The sequence below is a fragment of the Hemiscyllium ocellatum genome, chromosome 19 (genome assembly GCF_020745735.1).
Source record: "Hemiscyllium ocellatum isolate sHemOce1 chromosome 19, sHemOce1.pat.X.cur, whole genome shotgun sequence".
NCBI lineage: Eukaryota > Metazoa > Chordata > Chondrichthyes > Orectolobiformes > Hemiscylliidae > Hemiscyllium > Hemiscyllium ocellatum.
In genome coordinates, this window is record NC_083419.1 from 20,318,447 (window position 1) to 20,342,408 (window position 23,962).

The 23,962-nt window shown below is 38.3% G+C and overlaps 1 protein-coding gene across 1 annotated transcript; it reads left to right on the top strand.

Annotated features, from left to right (window-relative positions):
* The first annotated feature begins 391 nt into the window (after nucleotides 1–391).
* LOC132824655 (calcium-activated potassium channel subunit beta-4-like) lies at nucleotides 392–16,474 on the top strand. Its single transcript, XM_060839289.1, has 3 exons — nucleotides 392–1,171; nucleotides 14,088–14,215; nucleotides 15,950–16,474. The coding sequence occupies exons 1-3, from the start codon at nucleotides 836–838 to the stop codon at nucleotides 16,116–16,118; spliced, it is 633 nt and encodes a 210-aa protein (XP_060695272.1). The 5' UTR covers nucleotides 392–835; the 3' UTR covers nucleotides 16,119–16,474.
* The last annotated feature ends 7,488 nt before the right edge of the window (nucleotides 16,475–23,962 follow it).

A 23,962-nucleotide genomic window follows, 5' to 3' on the forward strand; every position in this document is an offset into this window, starting at 1 on the left:
AAGCACAGCAGGTCAGGCAGCATCCAAATAGCAGGAAAATCGACGTTTAGGGCAAAAGCCCTTCATTAGGAAGGGTTTTGATGAAGGGCTTTTGCCCGAAACGGCGATTTTCCTGCTCCTCGGATCCTGTCTGATCTGCTGTGCTTTTCCAGCACCATTCTCATCTATTACGTGCCAACGGGCTCTGTTGTGGACAGTGAGAGAACTTTTAGTACGGAACTCCATGCCCACGGTTACAGGAAGAATGGTTTAAAATGCTGAATGAAACCCGGAAGCTGTAAATCAGAAACTTGTTTCTGGTTTAAATGTTGTCTTGTTGGGACATCGACTGCTGTTAGCCAAACACTCCCTGGATTGGGCTGGGGTTTGTAGAGAAAGGGTTTGCTATACAACCCGACTCTGTAATGGGATGTCTCTGTCACCCACGGATCTAGAAATGCCTGTTCCACAGGGGCATTATTAGCACAGAGACCCTCCCACTGCCTGGCAATTCAGTCTGGGAGCTATGCTCCTGAGCAGAGCAGTTAGTAAACAACAGCCACTTAGAAATAGCTCATAGCTCTATCTAAGGAGCTTACCTAATCCAGATGTAACTGTCAGGATTTGCAGAGCGGCAGCGTGGCGAGAAGGAAAGCCGCACGCAGCTTTTAAATTCCAAACGAAAAAGCGAACAAAATGCGGCTGTTTCCTCTGCAACAGCAGCCAAGTTATTCAAGAGTTTTAGCTACCCGTTATCGGAACTGAACTGTGGAAAGTTTTCTGAAGCGGTTGCCCAGGGCTAAAGCCTGCACTAGATTGTGGATGTATTGAGAACTGGCTTTCAGTTCCCCATCTGATGGCGAAGCCCAGGGTCACCTATGAGTATTCCGAGGCGGAGGATAAAAGCATCAGACTCGGCTTCTTCCTCATAATCTCCGGCATCATCTCCTTATTCATCCTCGGGTTTTGTTGGTTAAACCCCACGCTGAACAACATGCAGTGCAAGGCTGCTAACTGCACGGTGCTGTCGCTGCGGCACATCGCCGAGATGTCGGAGTGCACTTTCACATGTGGGGCAGATTGCAAAGGCACGTCGCTCTATCCCTGTCTCCAGATCTTCATCAACAATTCCCAAACTAACAGCAAAGCGTTGCTCCATTATGACGAACAGCAACTCATTCGAAACCCTAAGGTAAAGTGAGCTGTTGATGTATCACCTTAAAGAGGCTTGAAATTAAGCTAGCGAAATGAACATTTAACAATGTTGGATACATTTTGTAGTTGTGTTTTACAGCATCTTATTTAGGGCTTTCAGAAACAAAGCAACTTTTAGTTCGGTCAGAGGTTAAATCTTATTTAGAATTAGTATACAATCGGTAATTATTAATGTTACCTAACTGTCCAATAGATATGTACAATTATGCATTGGTGACAACACTGATCTCCTAAATTCCACCCCCCCCCCCCCCCCCGAGTTGAATACTTAATCCCAGTTGAGACTTCAACATGCAACTAAGGATGTGCAGTCTTTTGGACAACAAGTTTAACTAAATTCCTTGTGCCCTTTCAGGTGGGTAAAACTGCTCTCCCAGTGTTCTGGCCTGCCTTTATCAATCAAAACAACATCACCCAAACGTTATCCTTGAACTGATTAAAGAATTGGCTGCCTACATTTATAACAGTACTTCATTGATTGTAATGCGCTTTGGGAGGTCATTAAAGGTGCAATATAAATGCAAACCTTTTCTTCAGTAAAAGTTTTTGTTTTGCCTGAAAAAAACAGCTAATGGAACAAAGGCTTTAAAGATGCTTCCTGACTTTAATCAACAAGTAATTTTGTCTTTGGATAAATCAAGATGAACCTTTTAAAATCTCTGACCAGTTTGAGTGACATAGGTAATACAGGAGGAATGCATGAGTGAAGTGCTGCTATCCAATATGTCATATGTACCTGTCAGTTCATTTAAATAAAAAATAGCTTTTTTAAAAAATGTCTTAATCACACATACTAGTACTGTAAATGTCACAGAACCCTTGATTGAGTAAACTGTAGCTTAACTTGTCAAAATAATCAATTAATTTTTTTTATAATCTGGTGTCATTCAAACGTACTTTAATCATACACAACACAGTTATGTTTCTTGAAATTATTCCAGTTGTTCTATCATAAAGAAACCTACAGAAGTTCTATTAATATTGATAGTGGTTTAGCTTCAGTCCATTCACTGGGCTGTTTTAATTTATATTTTGGTGGTGAAATGTGAAGAACATCCAGACATAAACAGTACAAAGACTGGCGACAACAGTGTTTAGATGCAATTAGTTCCAATTGTGAAACATCACATGAAAACTGATATTCACCAGTCTCACTTGAACCCTTTTTTTTTGGTTGGGAGAGGATCAGACCAGATAATAAAACCACACAGGCCAGAAAATAGAAATAATGATATTCCTTACTGTGTGCCAAAGAGAATTGGAATTGCCAGCGTTCCCAAACCTATTGAATCATTTTCATTCTGTGCTAGAGAATATGGTTTTTAGATGAGGATTAGAAATTAGTGAGATACCCTTAAAATGAAATTTCCTGATGATACTTGTCCTATTGCTTTCCATCATGCAGAATATGCATTTCAGCAAAGATACTGGAAGGCCGATATTGCCAGTAGAGCTGCCGCCTTGTGTGAATCTGTGTCTTTGAAATTGCATGCTATGTCGCAACCTCTCAACAAAATAGGGCTGTCTATCTGTAAGACAGCAAGTTGCTGGAAGTTTGTGTGATACTAAATTGTGGAGAATATTCAGCATCCTCCCATTAGCTGAAAATGTATCTGACAGCAGGAGAAATGGTGATCAACCTGATATGTCAAACAAACTCATATAAAATCAAAGTTAAATATATGCAGTTAATGTTAAACCTGCCAGCTCAGCGAGCAAACCTACATCCAGAACCTCAACCTGAGCTACAAATCTCAAAGCTAGTTAATTTTGAAGTTAGTTTTAATTAGTAATGCCATCTCATTGAGCCTCACTAAAATGTATCCCTACATTCAGTAGGTAGCACAGTTACATTTGAGTGCGAATTTGTGGATTTCAAAGTGCCTAATTGCAAAATTTAGCCTAACATTTGGGGCATATAAACAGAGTCTTGCAATGCTATAGATTTTGACTTTTGATGTAACATTTAATTCTATATCTTATTTGACTCCTCTTCTGGTGCAATTGAATGCTTATGTCCAAGGTCACCAACCAGTAAAGTGAGAGAGTTCTCCTAGTGCCTAATATTAAAACATGTTGCTGAGAGAAAGCCAACTCATCAGACAATCAATTATTGTTTGAACAATCTATCAATGAGCAAATGCCCTTCTATATTTACACCACAGGAGTCATTCCAGTTTCAAACAATTCACCATCTCCAAAACGCTTTTGAAAATTGAAACAAAGTCTAAAATCAGTACATAAGAGTAACTTGGTAATATTTCTGTCACCTTACAGATATTGATCATTTATAAGTTGCATGCTTAGTTAAAGTTTTTATTACCTTTTTATATTCAATTCATTAAATGTTGTATTTTTCACATAAAGCTTTTGGGAATGCCAATTATTGATGACTTACTTGTGTTTTATTTAGTTATGCCTTATAGTTTCTTGTTCTATTACATTGTCTTGGTGATAGATTTACCCTTCAGAATGTGTATTTAACATAGTGAATCCATAGTAAAGACAAATGCGCAAGTATTCATACTTGTCACAGGAAGGCAGACTTTCATTTTTCTGACTGATTAAATTAGTGCTTTGTATTTAGCAATTTGTCTTAACATATTGTTAGTTGTCTTATCTGACTATGACATAAATGTATTACCAACCTTGTTGCATAGTCAGAAATAACATTATCCCATGACACACTCATGCTTGATGTTTTACTGACATGTGAAAAGTTTGATAATAATGGATTATGACAATAGATATTTGAAATAAATGAAGTATAGTTCAAAGGTTTCATTTCACTGTTTGAAGAGAAGAGGGGGAAGTACTTTCTTTGTGAATATTGATTCGGTTAAATAAAATTGGAACATAGACAATTTTAAACTGCCAACAACAGTTTAAACCAATTTGTCCTTTGTATTCCCGCTCATTCCCTCTCTACCCTTTCTATCTTTGCTCTTTTCACCTCACCCCTCCTTTTTTATCTTCCAGACACTTTCTTCTTTCCTTTCGTATGTTCTTTCAAGAAAGGGAAAGTTTCACTTATACAATAACATGCCATCCAAGACTGACAATTGTGCTGAATTTCATACATTGTTGCTGGCCTTTTAAGGTTGTAATTGGCAACTCTGCGTCCTCCTAATATCCAGCTCTCGTTCTAAAACCTTTTTGCTGTTGGCGTGGGCTGGGAAAGCTCTAATGCTTGCATGCCAATTTCTAATTCTTCTGCATAAGGAAGTCTAAAACATGTATGAAGTGCCAATTAGCTCACTGATTTAGTTACCCTCAGTAGAAAACAAAATATGCAATTGGAAAACAAGTAGGTACAAAACTCCAGTGTGTAGGATATCTCCAAATTTGAAAAGAGTAAAAGAATCTCCCATCTGAGATGAAGTCGCGAAGATTTCTTTTCTCACTAAGTTGGTAGTCTATGGAATCCCTTGCCCACAGAATATTGGAGACAGGGTAATATGTATAGATATAATAAATATTATTATTAAGTGAATTTATTCTTGAATCCGCTTTCTCCAGGGCAATTTTTTGTTACTGGGGGTGGTGGAGGGAGTGGAATTAGTGGCTGGTTTGCATGATAGATGAGCTGGCTGCCCATGGCACTGTGGTACAGGAAGTCATTAAAGTCTGATGAGCAGAAGTAAAATTAGTGGTGGAAATGTTGGGGACAGTACATAAGGGGGATTGACACTGTTCTCTGTGGGAATGAGCAAGAGTTTACAAGCTATATTGCCTACCCAGTGGTAGGGTCTAGAATGTGTGCTCAGTGCTAAGGAGGAAAGTATAGTGGGAAAGGGAAGCTCCAGTCATCACAGTCCACGTAAATTCAACATTGTAGGCAGGATGGAGAAAGAAGCCCTGCACAGTCAGAATGAGGAGCCAGGCACTAAATTAAGAAGCAGAGCCTCAAATGTAATGATAGCTGGATTATGACCTAAACCACATGCAAATTGGCACAGGGTGACTAAGGTTAGGAAAATGAATCGTTGGTTCAAAGGCTGGCAAATCAGAAGTGAGTTTTCTGTTTGTGGGGTGCTGGCATTAGTATTGTGTGGGGAAAATGTGGGCTGTGCCAATGGGACAATCTACACTGTTTCCAGTATGGTTCGAATGTTCTAGTGAGCTGTGTTACCTATAAAGTAGAGAGAGTTTTGAGTGAAATGTTGGGATAAGGGATCACTTTTCAGGAAAAGTAAATAAAACAATCAAGACAAAACAAGAAGGAAGGAATTATTATGGGAGCCAGTAAATAAACAGAAGAGGAAGGGATAGAATGTAAAAATCTAAGAATAAATTAACAGATAATGCTGGAGGTTACAAATATCGGACAAAATTGAAAGCTTTGTATTTGAAACAAAACAAATGGACTATGAATGCAAATAGAAATAAACTAGTACATTTGGATAGCCATTGCAGAGATATTGTTATAGGCTGACCTGTATTTTGACCTGAATATTAGAGGGAAATGTGACATTTATGAAAGATAGGAAGCTAGGAGACAGTGGATGGGTGGCTCTGTTAGTTATTGTTATTAGCACAACAGTGAGGGCAAACAAGTTCCAGAAACCAGAATGTAGAAACAGTTTGGGTATACCTGAGAAATAATAAAGGCAGGAACCACATGTTAAAGTGGAGTATAAAGGACAAAATAACTTGGACTGCAAAAGAAAATGGCTTTGGTCTTTCTGATATTGAATTGGAGGAAAGTTTTGCTCGAGTACTCCTGGATGTGGAATAAACAGCTTGATAGTTCATGAGTGTGGTGGAGCTATAAGGCTGAGTCTTTTCAACATGTGAAAACTAATACGACCTTTGTGCTTCCTTGCCTGACTCGAACTAACTTCTCCCGTCTTTGCTTTCAAATGTCCATCTCAGCACTAAGACTGGTTAAAGTTATGCTGATGTTTTGTGATTGCAATCTTGGTGTGCTATTGCTTCTCTCACTCCTCCTTCATGGTGTTTAATAGCCTAACCACCTCCACCGTCTCTCCTTTTATAGTTGACCTGTGATACCTACTGTAGCCTGCTTCACATCTACCTCTGCTATAATGATTACATTTCCTAAGGCTCCAATTTTGGTCCTTTTCTCATTACTTTATGAATGGTAACTTTTTCTGAGGAAAGGAACAGTTATGCTGTAAACCAACAACATTTTAAAACACTTCTTAACTTTGTGGTCCCATTCGTGACAACTTGACCATCTGTGTTGACTTGACCATTTAGCTACTCAATCAATGACTGTGAATCATCTTTGACTAAAAACTTGCTTATGCTATTCAGTTTCCACCAAAGTTTGAGTCTGACGTTGCCCTCTTTCCTCCCATGTCTTTCGGAGTGAGCACAATATGATACTGAATGTTCTCCCTACTTCAGAGCTGAGTATCAAGGTTTATTTTCCAACTCTGGCCTCACCAGGCCCCCATATTACTGAAACTCCTATTTTGTGTCCTTGCCCCTGAGGCTATTATTCTGATTGTTTCTTTGCCAAGTTCCTGAGTTCTGTGCACATCAAATTAAAGTGCATTCAAAGTTTCAGCACCATATGTTTTTGTTGTTTTAAAAACTCACTCCTATCTCCCCATGTGTCTTTCCAACCATTATCTCCTGTGTTAGTTTTCAAAATGGTTGTCCTAATCTACAAATCCTTCCCTGACTTTATTTGAAATAGTTCTACAACCCGTCCTGCCATTTGTTCTAAGAGATACCTTCCATCATCTAGCTCATCTATTCTGCATTCCTCACACCATCTCTGTCCACCTCTCCCTTGGCAAAAGGCAGTCCATCAATCTTCCATGTTGGTGCAGTCTAAGTTCCTGTTCCATAACATCTCTTCCCTTTTTTTGCTTTCAAAAACTTCCTTAAAACCTACAACTGTGATCAATAGTTTTCATCTCCAACACACACTCTTCACTGCTTAGTACCTGGTTATTTCCTCAGTGAAGAACTTTGCGATATTTCAATAGAGTCATGCAGCACAGAAACAGAGCCTTCGGTCCAACTCAACCATGCTGACCAGGTTTCCCAAACTAAACCACTCCCATTTGCCTGTGTTTGGCCCATTTTCCTCTAATTCTTCTCTATTCATGTACCTGTCCAAATGTCTTTTTTAAATGTTGTAACTGTACCTGCATCTATCACTTCCTCTGCCTGTTCATTCCACAAACAAACCACCCTGTGTATGAAAAAGTTGCCTCTTTTTAAATCTTACTCCTCTCACCTTAATATTCTGCCCTCTAGTTTTGAACTCCCCTATCCTTGGGAAAAGACCTTTTGCTGTTCACCTTATCTATGCCCCTCATAGATTAATAAACCTCTATAAGGTCACCCCTCAACCTCCTACACTGCAGGTCAAGAAGTCTCAGCCTATCCAGCCTCTCCTTGTAACTCAAATCCTCCAGTTCTGGCAACAACATTGAAAATCTTTTCTGCACCTTTTACAATTTAAGAACATCCTTCCTATAGCTGGGCAGCCAGAACACTACACAGAAGTTGTGAATTGGATGTTTTGAGATTTTTCTTCTTTCTTAAATGAGATTGGTAATCATTATTTAACCTCTGCTTAAAGAAAAGCCTTGCTATAAAATTCTGAGGTTGTACAAGGAGTGATACATGGAAAATGGAAGACCTTTTTAAGATTAGAGATTTGAATTTTCAATTTGTAATTGAATGAGAAAGCAACAAGATTTCATGTTCTAAGACATTTGCAAAGTTAAAAATCTCACAACACCAGGTTATAGTCCAACAGGTTTAATTGGAAGCACTAGCTTTTGGAGTGCTGCTTCTTCGTCAGGAGGTTGTTAACCACCTGATGAAGGAGCAGCACTCTGAAAGCTAGTGTTTCCAATTAAACCTGTTGGACTATAACCTGGTGTTGTGATTTTTAACTTTGTACACCCCATTCCAACACCGGCATCTCCAAATCATAAGATATTTACAGTAACCAACATATTAAATGCAGTATTGACTAAACACTGTACTGTAGTAATCTATTCCTGAAGTGACAGAACAGAATGTTTAACATTGTGGAAAACCTGTTATCAGGTACACATTTCCCTGTCTTTTATGTTGACCTTAAATTCTCCCAGAGTTCAAGATGAATCTTGGCTCCTCAGAATTTACTGCTATTCTTTTTCTTTCTTAGCCTGGAAGTGTATTTATGATGAAAACATCATTTGAGATTCTCCCTCCAGCACATTAGATTAGCTAAGATGAATCTAATCGCTTTCTTTCAACTGCTCACAAATTTGGTCTTTTCAATCAAGCATGACATAAAAGACTAAAATTCCCTGGAATTTATATCCTCATAATTTAGCAGTGACTGCTGCTCACATTGAGTTATAAATGTTGGCTGTTTGTGTGCAATATAAAATCTGCAACAGTTGGCAAGTGAGTTCTTTAATTTTGGGGCAATTTGCTTGCTTGATCTTTAATCTGTGAATAGTTAATGAGAGCCTTGTAGATAATTAGTGAAAAGGTGTTCTGTTTCTCACAGAAATATCCCTTGCCCTGCTGTATATAAAAGATTTTGTCCTTTCTTCTTAAGTTGTGCTCATTCATCTGTTACATTTATTCAATCAAGACTTGATTGTCATACATTATCCAATATGCTTAACATTAGCACAATATTTTCAAAAGGTCTTTTACACATCAGAACAGTCAACTATTATGATTTCAATTCAGCAATAGTTGACCTACCTTGGACAGTTTATCTCTGTGTAGGATGTTTTGCTCCTTCAGTATTTCTGCCTTCATCTGTCATTACAGAGAACCAACGATATTCGCTAAAAGCCCACCTTGTTTTCAAATGACCATCTTGCAAATTAAAGTTCCAGCTGCTGAGTACTAGTACAGATTAATAGTTAATAATAGTATCAGTGTGTGTGTGTGTAAAACATTCCTCAACGCATTGTCATGTAAAATTTTTAAAAACGAGGTGCTTCTGGTGAAGCAGCCAGAAGTTTTGACCACTTTAGCATTTTAAAAATACAATATTGAGAAAGATGACCTACGCTATATACAAATTCCCATTAATATTTTAGAAAGAAACAGTTACAAAGGTATTCCATTTAGTTCAAAGGATTTGTCTCCATTTGCAGGAGCATTATGCTTAAATGTTAAGGTTTGCATACAGGTTTGTAGCTAGGGGCGCTGGTTGCTGTAGTTGTGGGTATGTTTGCCGAACTGGGAAGTTGATCTAGGAAGCAGCAGGAATGGCACCAATAAATTCCAGAAGAGACAGTAGCACTTTGCAGGAGGCTCCAAAGCACTGAAGATATCACCTAGACAGGGGATGAAACGTCTGCAAATCAACTTCCCAGTTGAGCGAACATAAACATGGTTGGGGGTAAGTGTTTTCTAAGATATTCCACAATATACATTATTCCATTCAAATTCATTATTCTCCTCTTAATTTGTTTCTTGCCAGCCAAGAAATGTCTAAAGGCCTTGGACACTGCAAAGGCTTTAGGCCTGACAAGATCCTTTGTGATAGTATTGAAGATAAACACTCCACATCTAGCTGATTTGAAAAGTTTGGTGCGGGAAAGGTGCAGCAGGCCAGGCAGCATCTGAGGGGCAGGAGAATCGACGTTTCGGACATAAACCCTTCTTCAAGAATGAGGCTGTTGCACCAAGCGGTCTGAGATAAAAGGTGTGGGGATGGGGAATTTGGGGGAGGGATGCTGGGAATACGATAGGTAGAAGGTGGTGGGGGGTGAGGGTGATAGGCCGGAGAGGGGGTGGGGGCGGAAAAGTCGGGAAGATGATCGCAGGTCAAGAGGTGGTGCTGAATCCGGGGGTTGGGATTAAGATAAGGTGAGGGGAGGGGAAATGAGGAAGCTGGAGAAATCTACATTCATCCCGTGTAGTTGGAGGGTTCCTAGGTGGAAGATGAGGCACCCTTCCTCCAGGTGTCGTGTGGCCAGGGTCTGGCCATGGAGGAGGCCCAGGACCTGCATGTCATAGGCGGAGTGGGAGGGGAAGTTAAAGTGTTCAGCTATGGGGCGGTCGGGTTGGTTGGTGCAGGTGTCTCAAAAGTGTTCCCTGAAATGTTCCGCAAGTAGGCGGCCTATCTCCCCGATGTAGAGGAGACCACATCGGGTGCAGCGAATACAGTAAATGATGTGTGTGGAGGTGCAGGTGAATTTACAACGGATATGGAAGGATGCCTTGGGGGGAGGTGTGGCCGCTTGGCACACCAGCCTCATTCCTGAAGAAGGGCTTATGCCCGGAACATTGATTCTCCTGCTCCTCGGATGTTGCCTGGTCTGCTGCGCTTTTCCAGCACCACACGTTTCAACTCTGGCCTCCAGCATCTGCAGTCCTCACTTTCTCCTACCACATCTAGCTGAGCCAATCAACAAGTTATTCTCGGACAATGTACAAAGTTACCCAGATATGTCATGTCCACCAAAAGCAGGACCAATCCAATCTGACCAATGAGCACCTTATCTGCCTCCTGAGCTACATAGCAATAGCCTAGTCCCTGATTCACAGTTTGGGTTCTACCAGAACTCAGTCACTTATGACTTCATTGTAGTTTTGGTCTAAAAATGGACAAAAGCACTAAAAGTGAGCGGTGAGTTGACCGTGAATGCCAATGACGCCAACATAATGTTGGACCAAGTGTGGCTTTGAGAGCCTTATCCAACCTAGAGTCAGTGTGAATTGTGGGCCAGGAGGTTGGGGAGGAGAAAGATGCTCTCCACTGGTTAGAATCATACATTGCATAAAAGAGGATGAATAGATTGTTGGGGGTTGAAAGTTGATCCTGTCAACGTCTTTGCTGTGATTCCAGCTGAGAGGAATACTGGATAATTCAAATCTTGGACTGAAACCGGACCTGATAAGGCTTGACTTTGTTTACCATTGTGGTCAGCCACTGATCGTATTCACATTTAACAAAAAACATTAAAGTTTATTGCATAGTGATATCAAAAAACTACCAATTTTAACTATAAAAGCAAAGATAGATTCAACTTCTTTAACCCGACAATAATTTTACTGACCCCCGAATCTCCGTGAAAAGTCACCCCATTTCCATGCTCAGCTGAAACTGCTCTAAATCATTTCTATTACAAATTATACGTGTGTATTCACTCGATGCTTATGTTTAATGCCTTTACTCAAGACCCTTAAAATGGGCTGCTAAATCAATTCTTATATTGTTTAATATTAATTCCCTAAACCGATGTCTTCAACAACCTTGTAGGATGTTTAACTGAGAAATCCACAATTCCACTTTTTGGAGTTTTCTTCCTTTTGACTTCTAAGCAACTTGGGACCGATTTCCATCAATGACCACATGCAAATAATAGCAGTGGTTATTAACTAATAACAAGTACCTCTGCTGTCGTAGACTTCTCTCTCAATGTTTCTGTATCGCACTCCCAAACCCCTCTCTGGATTGTAAAACTCAAACCACTAAGTACCTTAGCAATGATCTCCAAGGATGACTTACTAGATATTTAGCGACAATCATATGCCCTCTTAAAAATATTGTTTTGAACTTGCTGCTCAAAATGAGTTTCTAACTAATTGTCAGACCTTCACTGAGCAGAAAACTAAAATTCATTTCCCCTCTTCTTTAAAATCCATATTACAAAAATCTTTACACAGGTCATCGCTGCAAGCATTCATTTGGGTAGACATAGTGTTTAATTCCCTCACAAGATTAGTACATCATTAGCTAGGCCAGCATTTATTGCCCATTCTGAAAGAGGGACAGTTAAGAGTCAAATACATTACTATTGGTCTGGAGTCTGGAGTTGAGCAGACTAGGTAAGGACAGCAGTTTCCTTCCCTAGAGGATGTTAATGAACCAGGTGGGCTTTTACTGGCAATTGGTAGTGGATTCATTGTCATCATTAGACTCTTAATTCCAAAGTTTTATTCAATTCAAGTCCCACTATCCCTCGAAACACTACCTGAATTTCTGGGTTAACAGTGTAATACTGCTAGGCTGTCACATTCCCCAAGAAAATTTTAATCAACCTGTTCAGGCATGTTTTGACACAATTCTGGAGCAGGTGGGATTTGAACTCAGGCCTTCTGATTTAGTGACACTACTATGATGACTCAAGAACCTTTCATGTCATCAGGTTAGATATTTTCTAGTATCATCATATATCTCTGTAGCAATTTGAACATGAGCCAAGGCCTCCTGACTCAGATATAGGTACACTACCATTGCACCTTAGGACCCATCTCTTTGTCAGGGTTGACATTTTTTAATCATTTTGATCAGAGGTGTTCTAATACACCTCTAGAGCAGGTGGGACTTACAGGACTCCTGACACTGAGGTAAGGACATTGCCACTGCACTGGAAGAAGCCTTTCATCAGTGTGGATATTTTTCCAAGTAAGTGAGATGTTATTAAACACTGCTGGAATAGGCTGGACTTGGACCCAGGTCTCCTTCGGAGATAGGAATACTGCCATTGCACGACTAGAACCCCCTTTTCATCAGGATGTGCTTTCCAATAAACCTGTCCAGTGATAGTATTTATCTTCTGGAACAGGTAGAACTTCAAACCAGCCCTCTTGGCTCAGGGGTAGGAACACTACCAAAACAAAATCTGAAATAGCTGGAAAAACTTGGCAGCGTCTGTGGAGAGAAAGCAGCATTAATGTTTGGGGTCCAGTGACTGTTCTTAAGAAGTTCTGCTGGTTATCTTGGTCTAGCTGCCATCAGGCATCTGATGGGACAGATCAACAATATAGATAGACAATGGGAGGAGGGTGAGAGGGGAAAGATATAAAAGAGACCTAATGGGCAACTTTTTCACGCAGAGGGTGGTGCGTGTATGGAATGAGCTGCCAGAGGAAATGGTGAAGGCTGGTACAATTGCAACATTTAAAAGGCATCTGGATGGATATCTGAATAGGAAGGGTTTGGAGGGATATGGGCCGGGTGCTGGTAATTGGGCCTAGATTACATTGGAATATCTGGTCGGCATGGACAAGTTAGACTGAAGGATCTGTTTTCGTGCTATACATCTCTCTGTCTCTATAAGTACAAAGCAATTGCTGGGGCCAAGGAACTGAAAAAGCAAAAAAGCTGGAGAAAATATAAGCTTTGATGTTTGGAGTTGAAATAAAATCTGAAGTGATCTAACAAATTTATTTTAGGTAATAGAAGTTGTAAATCTAAAACATTGAAGTAACTTCTAAAAGTAAGACAAGGGGGTGTCCAAACTGTTCAGAGAAAATACAAGGACTAATATTACTAAAGATTGTTCAACATGTGAGATGAATTTCCAGGTAACGCAATGAAGGTAAAAATACCTAAAACAATTCAATGCTGTCAATGCAGCTCCTAAGATTTTTCTGGAGGAATTAATTAAAATGGATCTAAATATTTGCCTGACGATGAATATTTTGGAATCAACCTTTGATGTTTCTATGCCTTCAGTGTGCAGATAATTTTGGTGACTGACAAATTCCACAGTCAACAAGCATCTCTCTGAAGAAGAACATCATGTGCACCTCTTCAACTAAATTAGAAATCAAAAAGAGATCTCGCTCTCACTCTCACGCTCTCTCTCTCCCTCTTGCTGTTACTTTCTCTCCTTTTTTCTAATTGACCGAGTTCTGATGGAGAATGCGACATGGACATTTATAGACTTTACAGATGTTAACTACATTTTTTTGCATCCAATATTTCCATCAGTTAAAAGGTTGCAGCATCCACATGAGGTGGACTGGTAAATTTGCAGGAGATAACGTTTGAGTGACAAGATTACATTTCGGTGTTGGAGTATGACCAACAAAGGACACTGTAGTAAACTAATAGAACGTGCTGCTACTTGTTAACATGTTTTCTTTTCAACCTTGTGCATTTCATGAGATTCTTAGTCAATGATTTGTCGTAACACAGTTCTCATTTTATACAGTGTTCCTATATTCCTCCTTGTGAAAGAGACAATCAGAAAAACTCAGAGAATGTTATGAGTTGGCATGATTATTGGAAGGAAGAAATAGGCTCTCAGACTTTTATGTGCTATATAAATCAACAACGAAGGTAAGACTGAGAAAATACCCTGCGCACAACCAAAGGAATTATTTTTACATACAATACACCTTTGTATTTAATACGTTTTATTATACAGCATTAAAAATTTCCCTACCACACATCAGTTGACTGTGACTTGTGCATTTGATATGAAGATCTAGATGTTTGTCTTCACAGCTAGAGTTCCAAGTTTCAAAGCATATTAGAGATGTTACAGAATTGTTATGTTGACATCAGGAGTGCCCTTAACTTGGTTTTAAGAGTCTTAAGTACTATGTAGATGATGCACAGAGGAAGGTCTTTTACCAAGGTTTGCATGTCATTCAGTGAACCCACCCAGTTTTGGAATTGAAAGGGATGTAAGAAAAATCTGTTAGCTTTGTAGAAATTGTGTGATCCACCCCTACCAGGTTTCTCCCAGATGATACTTTAATGTCCATGTGGTTAAAGTGGAAATCTTTCCTACAAAAACATAAATGTCTCACTTCAAACATGGTAAAATATTTCAAAGCACTGCAGAAGAATGTTCTCAAACAAAATTTGAGATCAAGTCACCCATAGTACAGATGACCAGAAGCTTGGCCAAATAGGTCGATTTGAAATGTGACATTAACCCAAGTGAGAAAGGCACAGGTACCCATGTAGCTTTATAATAATTAACTGATTTTCTAGATTTCCTTCCTGAAATGTTTTATAACCTCTGTCCATTATGTTTACTAATCTGCTCGTGCTTATGAAAAGATATCACATAAGTACTGATTTATTTATTAATTACTGATAACATAATTAACCCCCAAAAATTATTTTTATTCATTTGTGGGACATGTGTTGCTGGCTGGCTATTATTTATTGTCTATCCGTAGCTGACTTTGAGAAGGTGCTGCATTCCAAGGCCCCCCTCAGTTCTGAAATGGAACTTGCGACATATGCAAATACTCTAATGTAAAATGTCCTGGATGCCATGTTGGTAAAGGGATCAGATGCACATGCTTAATGATTCTAAGAAATTTCACCACCAGCATTTGGTTCCTTCCATTTGTGAATCACTTTAAACTTAACAAGTTCAGTATCAGAATTTGAATGAATTTGGAGTATCCCAGATGATGAATAAGAGAAATTCCGGTTGCAGTAATGTCACAGTGGTTTGTGGAGGAAGGGGGTTGGTGGGTAGGGCCAGAAGGGTGCCATGCCACCGTGTGGCTCATGTTCTCCAGGAAGGAATGAGTGCATGCTGAAGGCAGTCCCATCTCCATTGCCACGAACTGCTCACTGGATATGTTACAGAGCTTTCAGTCATCTGACCTGATATGTGGCTCAGTGTCATACTTTGTTTTATAAAATGCCTCTGGGCATTTCATTACTTAAAGGCTTTAAGTTTATAAAGTTTTATAAGTTTTCATTGTGAAAGTGATCTCAGGAAACCTGCAGTAATTGCAACCCTGATCAGTGGATGAGATGACATCAACAAATTACATCAAGTATGAGAAAAAGGTGTTTGGTTAGACGTTGATAAAAGTGATTCAGAGAGAGTGTGATGTCTGGAAGTATCTGTGGAGAGAGAAACAGAGTTAATGTTTCAAGTCCAACATAACTCTTTGTAATGAGAAAAGAGTGGTTTTGCCATGCATATTTGAATAAGCAGTTTGCTTTCTTATGGGTTAAATTGTTGAAATATATATTTGTATGCTGTTTATTTTTCAAGTGTACTGCTCGCTAAGATTGTGTTTTGGGTTCTTTTTTTAGACCTGATGATGCGCTTTTGAAGCGTGCCCATGATGAAAATGTCCTTTTGCACTGTGTACTCTGGCCTCTCCTTACTCTCCTGGTGGGTGTCCTGATTGTGCTTTTGACAATTTGTGGTAAGAGTCTTGCTGTTCGAGCAGAAGCACTGCAGAAAATGAAGTACTCCTAGTGAGAAGACTGATCAGAAGTGGCAATCAGGCAGCATTCTTACAGGCAAATAATCAACAGTATATTCAAAGGCAAATCCTTGATGACAAAGGCTTGAAATCATTTTATGCAAGTGTAGACTTGCAACGTTTTGAATGATTTAAGCTGCTGGGAGACTAAAGGCTTGATGATTGAATATAAATGCTTGAAATTTGGCATGAAGATTCCATCACATCATTACTGAGAGAAAAAATGCAACCGACGTAATGTACCTTAGCTGTTTCCTTTGATTCATTTTCAATTCAGTTATCCTCATTTCTGGAATATATTGCGAGTTAACTGCAGCCCAACATTTTTGTTAACCTTAGTTAGAAGAAAATGCCCAGAACCCTTGTTATTAACTATTTTTCAAAGATCTGTACTTTGTAATGATGTAAAGATGAAATTATTAACGAATGGTTTTAAAAATAAAGTCTTCTGCAAATACTGAATATTTTGTCTGGTCACCTTTTAGGGAGTAATGTAAGAACTTCCTTTATTTTTCCTACATTGTTCAAAACACCAGGAGATGTGGATCTACGTCCGATTGATGCAGTTCAAAAGGAAGCGTTTTGACGGTTGTGACTGTGCTGGGTTTTTGAAAGTGATAACCAATGAACCCTACTCCCCTAATCTTTTTCAAAGTAAGTGTTTGCACATCATATGTTTATCTATTTCACTTTAGAATGATATTATTGAACCTGTTTCCAACATTCATTCAGATAGTGAGTTCAGATCATCATTACTTCCTGAATACACTTTTGCCTCATGCAGCATTTAGTCCTTTTATCAATTATCTTAGCTCCATTTTTGCAACAAGAAGTGCCTAAATTGAGGATTCAGTTGCTGTTTGTGTTTTGATGAACATACAGGTGCAATGAAGTATGAACTCTGATTATGTTTTACATAAAATATGATAATTGCTACTTGAAAACCTCTGACAAGCCTTTGGGGTGAAACAGTAACATGGATTTACATAAGAAGCAAGGGAAAAATAACTCATTTGAAACATCTGGCCAGGTTTATTATAATGTCATGTTGTAGAGTCAGTAGTTCTTACTATAGGAACTTTAGTTCCTATTTGATTTACTACTAGGGCTAATCAGGGCTCACTGAAAACTGAACTATTGTGAATGCAAACTAAAGGCCAATGCTAACTTTTGGATCATTACAACTTTTAAGGATTCATAAGCAAAACTTATTTTTAAGAAATCAAATCATTTGGGTTTTGATTTGTGTTACAAAATGAAGGAAGTGGAATTCAATATTTTGTCTCCAATATTTTAACATGTTCAAAGTAGTAATGTTCTTTCAAGAAAAAGTCCTGTGTTTAAAACTCTTATGCTTACAAGATAAGAGCAAGTAAATTACTAAGAAGGAAAAACAACTGAAAAATACCTTTTTGAAAGGATGGAAGAAATTAGTCATTAGAGATGTACAGCACAGAAACAGACCCTTAAGTCCGACTCGTCCGTGCCAACCAGCTATCCCAACCCAATCTAGTCCCACCTGCCAGGATCGGCCCATATCCCTCCAAATCCTTCCTATTTGTATACCCATCCAGATGCCTTTTATATGCTACAATTGTACCAGCCCCCATCACTTCCTCTGGCAGCTCATTCCATACATGCATCACCCTCTGTGTGGAAAAAGTTGCCCCTTAGGTTTAGTGAGAGGGGAAAAAATATAAAAGAGACCTATGTCCTCTAGTTCTGGACTCCCTACCTCAGGGAAGAGACTTTGTCTACTTATCCTATCCATGCCCCTCATGATTTTATAAATCACTATAAGGTCACCCCTCAGCCTCTGATGCTCCAGGCAAAACAGCCCCAGCCTATTCAACCTCCTCCAACTCAAATCTTTCAACCATGGCAACATCCTTGTAAATCTTTTATTAACCTTTTAAGTTTCACAACTTCCTTCCAATTGGAAGGAGACCAGAATTACATGCAATATTCCAAAAGTGGCCTAACCAAAGTCCTACAATGCTGCAACATGACCTCCCAACTCCTGTACTCAATACTCTGACTAATTAAGGAAAGCATACCAAAAGCTTTCTTCACTATCCTATCTACTTGTGACTCTTCTTTCAAGGAGTTATGAACCTGCACACCAAGGTCTCTTTCTTTCAGCAATACTCTCTAGAACCTTATCAATAAGTGTATAAGTTCTGCTAAGATTTGCCTTCCCAAAATGCAGCACCTTGCATTTATCTAAATTAAACTCCATCTGCCACTTCTCAGCCCATTGGCCCATCTGATCAAGATCCCATTGCAATCTGAGGTAACTTTCTTCGCTCTCCACTGCATCTCCAATTTTGGTGTCATCTGTAGGAATTCCTCAAGTTTTGTTAACTAGCTTACTTTCTGCAAGTTTGAAGTATTTTATACTAAAATTTGAAGTTTAACTTTTACTGTTAAAAGTTGACTTTCTGTACAAATTTATTTAAGCATTAACGTGAATTCACGCTAATGTACAATTTGCACATAAATCCAATTTCTAAAAGTGATATTGAAAATTAGAAGCAGGTGGCTTTGGTTTTGTCTGAGGGTTTTTTATAAAAAAAGAACAAAGTCAGCGAGTCATGCCAGATTAAATCCAGCATTTGTCAGAAAACAGCAGGTGAAGTCAGACCCCTGATATGTATATGATGGTTGAGTAAAGATGTAAAGCCGTTAGCTTTGTTTCCCATTTTAGAAGAATCTAGGATTGAGCCAGTCTTTAATTCAGTTTAGAAGACACTAGAGTTGAGTGCAAAAAGCAAATTTAATTTCTTTCCAAGAAGGAGTTCAGAGCAGTTCAGCGAATAGGTTGCTCTTGGATGTTATTGCAATGACTGTACCATCAAAATGGATTTGAATGTTGCTAAGAGTTTTTTGGGAGTAGAATACATAAGTGAATTATTTTAAATCTTTTAATGAGGTTAAGCAGAGGCATTTAGTTTATGAAACTTTCAAACGAGGAAAGTTTTTGGTTAGACATTTGCAGGTTGTTAGAACTGAAAAAGTATAGACTCTTTAGATTTTCAACAAGTTCATATCTGAAAACTTCAAATGACTCATTGCGTTCCTCCCACAGCCAATAGCCAAAGCACTGCGAGGAGCCAGTGAAGTAGAGCCCTAAAGAGTTAACTAGGAAAGTACTTTCTCTGATCTTGAGTCTGTTTCATGCATAGTGTTAGGAAAGGGTTTGAGACTTTGTTTTGTGTGTGTTTAAGATCATTATAACAGTATTAAATGTTTAAGTAGATTAAGTTTGTTTGTTTTTTATTTGTGAGTAATAAATGTCTGTTGATAAAGAAAATTTGCAGCTTCATATGACTATGTCTCCGTGACTAACCCTCGTGCTAACTCAATAAACAAAACAAATGTCATCCATCAGGTTTTATTTGGGTTCTGGTTTGTCCATCTGGGATTGTAACAAGTGGAGGCGGTAGGGCAGGATTTGAATTAATTAAATTTACAGGGGATCTGTGTCTCCTCTAAAGAAGCAGATACATGGATGTTCTGAGCATAATATAGGACTGTGTTATTGCAAGGACTGGACCATCAAAATGGATTTGAATGTTGCTAAGAGTTTTCTGGGAGTAGAATTTATAACAATAGATTATTTTAAATTTTCCAATGAATGAACATTTGGAATTTGAAAGAAGGAAACCTGAAAAAAGACTCTTGGAAAGAGAGGATAAAGAAAGCAAAACAAAATTGTAAATGAAGCTTGAATTGAAGCAGATGGTGGAAAGGAGATGGAATTTAAAAAGCTTAAATTCTAAAGAAATTTGAAAATCAGACAGTATGACTTGGCCAGATAAAGAAAGAGAAATAAGAGGTAATAGATGATGGGATAATCTTCTGATTCCATTGAGGGATTTATTTTGATTAAAAATCTATATTTAATGGTTAAATTTATGAAAATGAAGTCAAAAGCTATTTCACCTTATTTTAAAAGGTAGCTACACAGTCAAAATGGCCTAAAGATGTTTGCACCTTTTTAATGTTATAGTGTGTTTTGACAGGTACAACTATAGGACAAACTATTCAGAAGTCTCACAGTACCAAGTTATACTTCAACAAGTTTATTTAAAAACACAAGCTTTCAAAGTGTTGTTCCTTCCTCAGGTGAAGCACTTCACCTAGGAGCAGTGCTCCAGAAGCTTGTGATTTTAAATAAAACAATTGGACTATAACCTGGTGTTGTGAGACTTTCAGACGTTGTCCATCCCTATCCAACACTGGCATCTTCACATCAAGACAAACCAATCTCATTGTAGACAGCTGGGTTTAGAAAACTGTGCAGTATTGAAACAAATCCCATTAAAAGGAATGTATTGCATCATGGGAAATGACATGGCTAGCTCAAAAGTATTGACATCACAGAGGCTGAGAGGACCAGGGGCAGGAACTGAAACTATGGGCCCTAGTGCTGTTCCTGACCTACGCCTGTGGCTCCCAATCCAAGCATTGCAGCCATCCCCAACCCAAATACATTGGGTCCAATAGAAGCCCAGACCTTGGCCATTGGCCCTTGATGTAACCTTCACCTGGGTCCCGAGTGGAACAGTCAACAAAAATACAATAAACTAATAGTAAGGGAGACAATTCTGGCCTGTTTTATGACTGTGTTGTGACTAGGACTCAGGCTTATGGAATTAGACAACAAGAATGGGAATCTGTTGGGGAAAAAAAACTTGAAAGCTCAACTATTGGATGCAATTTTCAAAAATTCAAGTTAAATTAAATATAAAGAGAATGAGGCTGACATATTTAGCTAATCTCCTTTCAAAAAATGAAATGAATGGATCTAGAACTGAAAGGGTTGGCAGGTCACTTGATTACAGAGGAACCTCTATTATCCGGCATTTGATTATCTGAATTTTGGATTATCTGGTAAGATCACAAGGTCCTGAGGCTTGGCTAAATTGGGTTATCTGGCATTTGAATGTTTGGATAAGATACTCCCTGCCTGTGTCATTCAGATAATTGTGGTTCCTCTGTATTAGGAAAACCACAGTCTAAATTATTAAAACATTTTTATTGGTCAGGATTACATAAAAATATGTTCAGAGTTGCAATACCAGTCAGATAATGGAGGAATCCAAACTATCAATTAATCCTGCACCTTTAATCCCAATACCAGTTTTAAAAGAATCCTTTAGGTAGGTCTTAATAGATAGTTTAGTGTCCCTACCTAAACCTAAGAATGGAAAGTGACCAATCATGTTTCTTCATGGGCTGTGCTGTACTGTTCTATGTTTATGGATAAGCCAACAAGATTTCCTGAAGCAGTGCCTGTGGGGAAAATAAATACTACAAAAATGATTATGTAAAAGTTAATGCAGTATTTACAAGATATGGCTGACCCAAAGAAATAAAACCGGATCAAGGTTCAAATCTTGTGTCACAAATATTCAAATAGGGAATGGAGTCATAGAATCATACAGCATGGAAACACCAGGTTGGAAACAAAGCAATTTACATTTTCTGATTATTATCCATGATCTCAAAGAATGTTGGAAACTGGTGTCAAACTTTAAAGAACATGAACAGAGTTCATTGTCAGGAATATCTGAAAGATTTGGGAAATAACTCCACAGACACTGGTATCCCATCACCAAACCACTCTTTATTTACACGTGCACAGTGCTTGACACTAATCTGGCTTCCTTCAAGACAGCTTTTGGTGAATAAAACCTCTGACATCCTTTTTACATCGGTCAGCAAGGGCTCTGTGCTTGGACCAGATTAATAGCTGCAGTCAGGGCACTCATTCTGAGGTCCACCTGGCTGACCTTCTAACAATAACTGCAATTAGGTTAGAGAATTTATTTTTGTTACAGTTTGCCATTTGAATGCTCCTAGCAGTCCACAGTATTCAATCCTTTTATAATGATATAAGGACATGAGGTGGGAAAACCATATAGATTGATTGATTACAGAGAAATGTAGAAATTAAGGCTCAGAGACTACGCTTCAAGCCAATGTTTTAAGTTTGAGGGAAACAATCCAAAGCATTTAAGTTGGCCAAAAAGCATTTGAAGAGTGCCAGAAACATACATGGGAAAAAATGGAATGGATGATAAGGCCAGTTTTCAAATTTTGTGGTGGAGATATGGGGAACTATTAAAGGCAAAGTTCATTAGACCTTATCAAATCCAAAAGAAACTTAATGATACAGATTCTGTTGTGAGTACTCCTGCCAGGAGCAAAAATTGGTGAGTGTGTCATGTTAATATGTTTTGGAGGCATTATGAGAGGGAAGATAGTAAAGATGTTTTAGTGGTTGTGAAAGAAAGAGTGAGAGAAATGAAAATCAGAACAATGGGAGAATGAATCAGAAATTGAAAATTCACAAATTAATCTTCCAGTAATGTGATTAGTTTAAATATAAGTACTTAACTGGTTTAATAGTGTAATATTTTATTTTCCAGAAACCTGTTGAAGTGACTTTTAAGGGTATTTAGGACTCATAAGACAATTTCCATGAATAGGCCAGGAAAAATGCCTTGGGTTATACATGATGGTAATGACTGGGATACATTTCACATAAACAAGCAACAGCCTTGCAAACTCAATCCAGAAAACTTGGCTCAAAGGAGGAATGCAATCAAGTTCACAATGGGCAATGACATATTGAACAGATTTACAGTAGCTGGAGCTGACTTGTTATAATATTATCAAAATCGATGAGTTACAAAGATTCCATATTGATTATTGTTATGATGATGTGGGTGTATGTTACCTTTAAGAGTGTTGAGAGCTAGCAGAACTACCTGACACAGCCCCAAGTATTCTGAATAAGGTACCAATGTAACACTTGGTCAAAAGCTAGATTAGCTGGTTGCCTGGAAATGACAAAACCAGATTCGAATTAGGCCAATCAGTTTAAAGCATACCCCAAAAAATACCAAACTCCAATCAAATTTGAACTTAGTACATTGACAATCTTAAAAGCCAATGACATAATCTGATACTTTGGGGGTATAAGACCCGGGAAAATTGAACAATTGGGAGGAGAAATGCCAAGCCAATGACATCTGCAGACTGCCCAGAGAATAGCTCTCTTAAAGGTACCTTTATCGATCAGTGACCTGCAAAGCATAATCCCTAGGAAGAAGAAAATAAGACACCGGAAGATCCGAATAAAAGATTCGACAGCTGGCTGGTTTTGAAAACTTGAATTTTTGGTAAATCTTAGTCAGGGGGGATTTTATCAGACGAGTATTATAGAAGGGAAGATAAAAGATAGGAAGGAGTTGTAAATAGTTGTTAGTTAATTATTTCTTAAGGCATAACAAAGAATAAAGTGGTTAATTTTTAATTTAAATAGTTCCTGGCCTCTTTAATTTTCACAGATTACTGCATGGGATAAGTCTTTTCTGTGTTACTGGTTTAAATTAAACAGGAGGTTTTACTCCATGTCATAACATTATTGCAAAGTAACTCCAGGCATGAAAACAGGCCAATAAATTCAAACTAGTAGTACCGTCAGCTGGGATGATAACAACACTTAATTTTCATTGAGGAATATGTTTAAATTAAAAGATTAAAAAACCAATACAAGAGATGATTAAGGTAATTTTGACATTGTCACAATGTAAAAACGATAATAGAATCTGGTGCACTTTTTACATTTTTATTATCATTCATTTCCAATTCTTTAAGTGCTGGTTTGCACCTATTTTCTGTTATTGTATAAAATAAAAAAAAAATTCTATTTGTATTGCACATTTAACATTCTGGATCATTTTAGACTTAATTGTGCACTAAAGATTCACAGATACTTAATTTACTACTTGACATTGCATTTTGTATTAAATTTCTGATGTTC

Excerpts from the sequence above, each read along its gene's own strand:
- LOC132824655 (XM_060839289.1), top strand. The coding sequence starts at position 836 with ATGGCGAAGCCCAGGGTCACCTATGAGTATTCCGAGGCGGAGGATAAA. Across the intron at positions 1,172-14,087 it reads AACTCATTCGAAACCCTAAG|TGTTCCTATATTCCTCCTTG; the intron begins GTAAAGTGAGCT and ends CATTTTATACAG. Across the intron at positions 14,216-15,949 it reads TATATAAATCAACAACGAAG|ACCTGATGATGCGCTTTTGA; the intron begins GTAAGACTGAGA and ends TTCTTTTTTTAG.